Below are 8,552 nucleotides of genomic sequence, written 5' to 3' on the forward strand. Positions count from 1 at the left end.
GCGATGCAGAGTGAGAAGGACGTCATTGAATGGATTGAGGGGAGAGGAAGGAGGAGGAGTGGGAGGAGGGGGAGGAGGAGGGGGGGGTGGGGGAGGAAGGGGAGCAAGAGAAAGAGGAAGAGGATGAGGAAAAAGAAGAGGAAGAGGATGAGGAAAAAGAAGAGGAAGAGGAGGAAAAAAGGAAGTGTAGGAGGAGGGGGAAGAGGAGGAGGAGAAAGAAGAAGAGGAAGAGGAGGAAGAGGAGGAAGAAACGGAGGAAGTGTAGGAGGAGGAAGAGGTGGAGAAGGAAGAGGAAGGGGGAGAGGATGAAGAGGGGGAGGAGGAGATGGAAAAAGAAGAGGAAGAGGATGAGGAAAAAGAAGAGGAAGAGGAGGAAAAAAGGAAGTGTAGGAGGAGGGGGAAGAGGAGGAGGAGAAAGAAGAAGAGGAAGAGGAGGAAGAGGAGGAAGAAACGGAGGAAGTGTAGGAGGAGGAAGAGGTGGAGAAGGAAGAGGAAGGGGGAGAGGATGAAGAGGGGGAGGAGGAGATGGAGATGAATTCGGGAGGGAGAAGGGTTGGTGGGTCCTGAGGAGAGTTGAAGTTAGTGGAGGGATAGTGGGTAGGACCAAGACATTGTATACATGTATGAAATTTTCAAGGAACAAAAAATATATCTTTAAAAGATAAATGTCAAGCAGGTAGTTTGCATACCATACATCAGGGAAAGTACAATATGAGATGGGTTATGGAAAGGTTGCTAAGGCACCGAGGCTGTAAAAAGCAATAGTTAATAGAGGTACTTGGGAACTTTGAATGAACCACGAGAGCAATTGTTTATTTCAGTCATTCTGTAGAGAATTGATGCTTGCCTTTGGAAGGAGGTCCTTTGAGCAGGGACAGAGACAATGATGTCACTGCCAAGCTATGCGCCACCTTGGGGAGATAGAGGTCCTAGAAGCCTCAGCCTGCCTCCTAATGCTCACAAAGGATTTCTATGGTGAGGCCTTCTGACTTACCCTGCCATGGTCACTAGACTCCTTTTCTGCATGGTCCTTTGTTTCTTGGAAGTAGGTAAGTTCCCTCAAAATAAAGAATCTAAGCTTGGGGCATTGATCAGTATGATTTCAACTACTTTCTTATCTCTGCTTCACTCTGTCTCTTTTCAGAACCAACATATGCTGGAGTCACTCAAACACCTAGGCACAAGGTGGCAGAAAAGGGACAAAATGTGAGTCTGAAGTGTGAGCCAATTTTAGGACATGATACTGTTTACTGGTACAGACAGACTTTGGTGAAGGGAGTGGAGTTCCTGATTTACTTTCGCAACCGGGATCCTATGGATGATAAAGGGATGCCAAACAATCGATTCTCAGCTCAGGTGTCTGAAAATCCCAAGGTCTCCACTCTGACGATCCAGTCCACAGAACCCCAGGACGCAGCTGTGTATCTCTGTGCGAGTAGTTTAGCCACAGTGCTGCACAATCACATTCTGCTGAGGCAGAAACTATACGCTTCCCCTTCCCTGTCTCTCTCTTAGCTGGTCTCAGCACTGATCTGAGGGTCTTCCTCACCACAGGAAGGATGTGGGTTTGATGTCTTCTCTGTCCCTAGGTAAGAACAGACTGTGATGCATGTCACATCAGAAAGCTTTGATAGGAAGGCATGGGAGAGGAGTGGGGATTACTCACAAATTTCTGACTAGGGAGACTAAGTCCAAGATTAAGGGTGAACGTCACACAGTGGGGCTTCCATCTGATTATGTAAGCTGAAGACTACCAGTCAGGCACAGGACACATGATCTCCTGTTGCTGTTCATTGAGTTTCTCCACCACTTTTTGTCTCGTCTACACTAAAACCCCCAGCTTGCTTGATGGCTTCCAATATCTAGATGATACTTTGGATTGGCATTATTTCATCACTTGCTCACGTCCAATGATTTCCTCCAGATTGTCTCAGGTATTCGTTTCTGTCCTCATATTTTATGCCCTAAATGGCATTAGATTTAAATCACCTTAAAACAGCTCTCTCACTCATCCCACTGTGTTCTTCGTTCCTCTCTGATGCTGCCTGTGCAGCACATCCTCGTCTTGTCAGGACACTGGCCTCTGCAAATTTATTCCTTTTTCTCCCACTTAGATCCCATGGTCTAAGGAAATCATGAAATTCTTGCATGTATCTTTAAATCACATTCATTTTTGTTCTTTGCTTCTTTCCTGGAAAGAATCGATGCCATTTCTGGGCCCCTTTGCATGATGACACAATAATCCTACAAGGTCCTTTACCCTCACCGAGTAGCATTGTGACTGTGTAGTATGCCTTGGGGTACACAAAGCCATGTTCATATATGAAGTATCATATTTTCCTTTTATTAAAAAGCTCTTACTTTGATTGGGTTTGTTGGCTGTATTCATACAGTGTAAACTTTTGACAGTTATGAAAACATTAAAAAGCATAATGCATGATCCTGTTTTTATGGATATTTGTATATCTGTTTCACTTCATATCGTAGAATGAAGTCAAAAGAAGGATTGGCATATTTACTTATTCAGTGGCAAGGATAATCAAGATAAACCATTAAGAGGAAATAATTTGCAAAATAATGCAAGGCATATGAGATTAAGAAAAGGATAAATCAACAAAGGTCCATATTAAAGTCCACAGTCATTTTCACAAGGAAGGAAAATATTGTAAAACACATTTCTGGTTATCTGATAGAAGAAGAAGAGGAGGACCAGAAAAATGATTAGCCTAGCCTTATTCTGTTTGTAAGCTTAAAGTACTTTGCCACCAAATTTAACAACAAAGCAGTAATAAATCAAATACTATCAAAAAATCATTATTTAGAAGAATAAAGAGTCAGCTTATAAACAGAAGCACAGGAAAAGCTAATGACTACCTGCTTTCAGACAAGATGAAGGCCTTACAATGGTATCTGGGGGTTTAATGATCATTTAAAGAGATGACATAAAAGGATCTAGAATTATAGCTCATGCGTTCATCTCAGAGCCTCAAAATGGTCCCATTCTTCATGAACACAAAGTTTTACAACCAAAAGCCCAGAAACGAAGTTACAAGACTGGATGTTTGATCAGGCCTTTGGGTGACAGATAAAAGAGAAAAATCAGCAGAGAGAAACCGAAATGCCATGCTGTGCATTCCAAGCTTGTGCAATGAAATTCCATATCCTTGTGTAGAATGAGATCTGTTTGCTCAGAAACTGACCAAAAGGCCTGTAATCACTGAAGTCCTTGGAGACTCAAACAATAGGAAATTCAGTATTGTTCTGGAGGCAACTTTTATTTCTAACCGTGATCGATTAACAGGGATAGGAGTTAACTTCCCACATGAAATAGTTTTTCTAAAACATCCTAAAATATGTGAAGTGAGGTGTTAACACATTGGAAATCAGGCAGTCTCTGAGAGTTGGAACACACTGAAACACAATGGGTATCCTATCCTGATGTGTAGAGGATGTTTCCAGACTGTGGACTGTAGGGGACCCCAGGGTGAGCTTCGTGATCTCATTGTACTCAGAGATGAAAACACAAGGAAGTGCGTTATAATCAGCACATGTAAGAAACTCTTTAAGGTTGGAGAAAGAACCACTCAACTCAAAAGAGGAAGCAGCCAGAGCAACTAGTCCACCACATGTCCAGTTAACTGAGATTAAACTAAACTCAGGTCCACCTATTACCTTCAGCAAGTCTTGGTCCCTTGTTTTTATCCTGCACCCATCTCAAACAATCCGAAATAAGTGTTGGACCCTGAGGCTCCATCTCAGACATGTCTTTTTTGGGCCCTGGACAAGCTCAATTCCTCCATGAAGAATCAAATCTAGCATCATCTCCTCTCTCAAAGTTCCAGTTGTTGCTTTTTCTTAGTATACCTCAATAAAAGCAAAAAGAAGGACTCATGTCTTTTTGATATGCATATTTTATTGGGTGAGAAATACAGAAAACAGTTGTGATGAATGAAGCAAACAGTATGTTCAAAGATCTTTGATACCCACCTCAGAGTAAAGGAAAGCAAACAGGCAAGGGCTCAGGGTTGCCTGAATAAGGAGTCTTGAAACTATAAATAGGACTGAACAAGAAAATGCCCTTTGAGCCAGGACATCAAGAAGATGATGGAGAGAGACATACAGGGATCAGGAGCAAGAGCGCTCCCATTAGAGGGAAGAGCTGCTGTATGCAATCAGTTCTTGGATGAGAGAGCTGGGTGGACACACTCACTCTTCTGTACCAGCCTGCTGTGTGGGAGGACTCTGGTGTTTATTTCTTCACCAGTAGCCAATATATAGTAGCCAGTCATGTCCTTCTAATACAAACCCACATCCTTCAGCCCTTTCAACTCAGTAGCCCTAACAGAACCCTGTCTGCAAGCTGCCTCCCTTAAGAAGAAGAATCAACTAGAACTCACGAGTATTCAAGAAAATGTGGATGATAATATTTGTGTCTAGGGAAATTCCTCAACTTCCTTACACCAGAATCAAATTATCTATTTCTGGTATTTTATTTTATTTTATTATTTTATATTTATTTTGTAGCATATGTTACCCTGGTATAAAGTATAGCCAGTTGTCTTCAAAGGTTGTGACTCTGACTGCCAGCTTACCTCTTCATATCCCTCCTTACAAATAACATTATAAGTCTCTCTGATGGAAGTAAAAATATTGAGTCAAAATCTACCTACTTCTGGCTTGTAGATTGCTCAGTTGTGATGTCAGCAATGGAGACCGTAGTGACAGAGTACATTGGCATGGCTTGTGTAAATTTTCTAACACTCCCATGTTTGTGTGGAATAGCTGGGTCCATTATTAGAGATTAAAACTAACATTCCTACCTAAATAGGGTCATTTTTAAATGTATAAAACATGATTAGCACTATCTGCAAATGTGTCAGCCAATCCAGAACATTTTTAGGTCATTTCCAGCTGTAGCAATTTCATTATGGAATTCTTTGGGATGTTGATGAGTCAAGTACGTTCACCTTGACTAGCAGTTCTTTTTAAGTGTGCAGACTGAGGTATTCCTCCCTTCCATTGGCCATGGTTTTATGAAAATTCTTGAATTGAATTCCAATAATAATTTTTATTTTCTCGGTCTGATTGCTTATAGTATCTCAAATTTTAAATAAATTCATTTCCTGTATATAATGGGGAAAGACTATAAGGTCTTTAGATTTAAAATTTTCCAAACATTTCAAATTTTGTTCTTATTGTCAAGTTAAAAAGTTTTAGATAATCTACAATCTATTTTTATCTTTTCTACATAGAGATGCAACACTAATGGGACATTCATTTTCTACCACAATACCGTGAACACATATCTTGCCTAGAACTTACCTCTTACTTTCTTTAAAATAATAAGAATTTGATTTCTAAAACAGAGCTATATGTACTGGGTATTAATTTTTACTCAAAATTACAGGTAAGGAACTATGCAGAATGCTTTTTCTTTTATTATACTGTATAATTTACAGTCACAATAAGCAGCTGAGTTGTCAATTTATTCTTCCACTTTAATCTCTCCATTACAACCTAAAATAGCAGCTACCAAGAACGCCAAGCTCTAGATAGGCGATTCCTGGACTCCAAAGCACAGCCAGTCAAAGTTTAATTAAGCACTTTGACATTTGATAATACGAGCCCTTAACATTCCTTCCTCTCATGTACATCATTGCTCCCTTTATAGCTATGTTAGCTCAGGCATCTTAAAGTATGCTTCCTTTATCTTATTTCATTTATTTAATTTCCAAGCATTTTGAGTTATGATTGACAGACAAAAATGATATACATTTAAGGTGTACAGGGAATGCTTTGATATGTGTGTACTTATAAAATGATTAACCTTAAAGCTAAATAACCCATTATTTAGTTACCATTTTCTTCTTTTCTTTTTTGTGTGAAAACACTTCAGATCTGCTTTCTTAGCAATTTTCAAGCATGCGGTATGGTATTATTAACTATAGTCACCATGTCGTACAACAGCTCTCGAGAACTTTCAATCATACTCCAATCACCAGTTTCTATTCTGGCTAAGCCTAATATATGTCTTGATGTTGCAAATAATAGGTATTATTAGACTCCCTATAAATGACAGTGAGGGCTACCATGAAAGAAGGCTCCATGGAGCAAGCACATGAAGTTTCTCATGCCTTTTCATTTCCCAGAAAGCATAAAAGTTACAATTCAAACTAGATACTAATAAATCAAGGACAATTAACCCTTTAAACAACTAGCATTCCCTGACACAGAATGTCTAGTGTCTACATGTTTACTGTGGTGGAAGATATTCCACACAGGACTAGAAAGAACACAGCACTAAGAGGTAGATGGGTACCATGGTTCTCCACAGAACCATGGAGAGAGCACAGAGCTCTTCATGGGTGGTGGAGGATGAGGGACCAGTGTCTTGTTTATTCATGCTGCCATTGGACTTTACATTTCCTTTTAGTCAATAAATTTCCTCTTTAATAATCACCTTGTGATGCAAAACACTTCTTAAAATTCTGGATACATGACATAAGACAACTATGAAGGTAATGCCTAAGAATTCATAGCACTCATTGACACAGCTAGAACAGAAAGTAAGAATGATCCACTTATAACAGGATTACTAGAGAGACTATGAATATTTGTCTCTAAAAGTCTATAATCATAAATATAGAAACTATAGCAGGATGAACTCTAAGCTGTCTTGTAACGTGAAAAACTAGGTGCAAGATGTGGAGGGCCAGATGAACGTGGAGCAGACATAGGAAGTGACAAATCGGGGAGCACTTGTCCCAAAGAGGCATCAAATGATGTAGAAGACAGATATCTGCTTATGCCGGGCACTGCCAATCCCAGACTTGTCTGCAGCAGGAAGCTGAGTATACTATCACAGCGTGCCTGCCCTGGTGGAGTTACAGGCAGATCTTCGTTTAAGAGACTAGGGACTCTCAGGATTCCCACCTCTCAAGGATCAGAACCTGGAATAGACAGATGCTCTGTTCCTGTTCTGGCCCTTCCATGGATTCTGGGATTCTTCACTCTGTGACTTTCTGCCTTCTTGGAGCAGGTGAGTCCTAAGCAGAAAGGCAATCTTTAAATAAGACTGTTGTGTATTTGGTTCGTGACCTTCATTTCATGCTCTCCCCCTTACTTAACTCACTCAACATTTTTCTTTTCTTTCTGCAGCTTTGGTGGATGCTGGGGTCATGCAGAACCCAAGATACCAGGTTGTCAGGGCAGGAAAACCAGTGACATTGAGCTGTTCTCAGAATCTGAATCATGACTGCATGTACTGGTACCAACAAAAGCCAAGTCAAGCACCAAAGAATCTGCTTTACTACTATAACAAGAATTTATACAGGGATCCTGACACTGTGGATAACTTCCAGGCCAGCCAGCCCAACACTTCTTTCTGCTTTCTTGACATCCGCTCAGCAGACCTGGGGGACTCTGCCATGTACCTCTGTGCCAGCAGTAAAGCCACAGAGCTGCAGTGTAGCCTCCCTTCTGCTCATAAACCTCTTCCTTCCCCAGGTCCCAGGGCTTTCTCTAGAACCACCCCTCCCTTCTTGCAGCAGTAGGAAGTGGGCTTGCAGTTGCCACTTTCTCATTCACATACAGAAGTTGACCATAAACCTACAATACAGCACACATGCCAAGGGTAAACAAATGATTACACTGGCCTGACACTCAATTTGCAGTACTTTTCCATGATCGCCTATTCTGCTATGGTACAAAATTAGAAACTACCCCTATACCTTTGAATTTAAGTTGGATTCTTACAAGTACAATCCTTGTTATGTAAAGGGCTACAGAGACTGAATGTCATAAATACTGAAGTCTTTGGCCTTTGGGGAACCATTACAATATTTAATAGTCAACAAAAATCCATACATTTTCATACCAGACCCAAAAGAACGACCTGACTAATGAAGAAAAGAAAGCATCAAGTCTTCAAGATGAAAATATTTTTAATTTTTAAAAAAAATTTTATGAGCATGAGTGTTTTGCCTGCATATATGTAAGTGCATGCATTGTCTGGAGAGGCCAGATGGGGGTGTCGGATCCCCTGGAACTGGAGTTACAGATGGTTGCCAGCCTCCATATGGGTGGTAGGAGCCAAACCTTGGACTTCTGCAAGAGCAGTCAGTCCTTGCTCTTAACCACTGAGCTACCTTTCCAGTCCCAAGATGAAAATCTTTTAGAAAAAAAATAGTCTTGGAAGGAAAAGTTTATACATTAATCTACCCATATCTGGATTTGGAGGTGCTATTGATATAAATGAATGGAAACTAATAGCAGATTAAGAAACTATACTGAAATGTGAATGTGTTTGTCTCTGAAACTTTTGGAGTCATCTGTATATAAGTAGGTGACTCATCTACTCTGAGGTAGATGAGGGCTCAGGTGAATGTCCCCAAGGAAAACTTCAGGTGATAGATCTTATGTCCTTTGACCAAACTAAAGAAGAATTGAACAATAAATACTGTAATTTTGTAAATGACTACATCAGAGTATATATTTGTGTATTGTCTTATAACTAACATCCCTTGTGATAATGGTGTTCTGAAGAAAATCAG

At 40.4% G+C, this 8,552-nt stretch overlaps 2 gene segments (V, D, J or C); both read left to right on the forward strand.

Annotated features, from left to right (window-relative positions):
- The first annotated feature begins 802 nt into the window (after positions 1-802).
- On the forward strand, positions 803-1,515 carry LOC103724804. The segment is given in 2 exon segments: positions 803-1,049; positions 1,145-1,515. Coding segments are annotated over 2 exon segments (420 nt in total).
- A 5,214-nt stretch (positions 1,516-6,729) lies between these two features.
- On the forward strand, positions 6,730-7,553 carry LOC115068240. The segment is given in 2 exon segments: positions 6,730-7,039; positions 7,159-7,553. Coding segments are annotated over 2 exon segments (471 nt in total).
- Positions 7,554-8,552: the final 999 nt, after the last annotated feature.

This window comes from Nannospalax galili, unplaced genomic scaffold (genome assembly GCF_000622305.1).
Source record: "Nannospalax galili isolate Female #2095 unplaced genomic scaffold, S.galili_v1.0 scaffold1049, whole genome shotgun sequence".
NCBI classification, from domain to species: Eukaryota; Metazoa; Chordata; class Mammalia; order Rodentia; family Spalacidae; genus Nannospalax; species Nannospalax galili.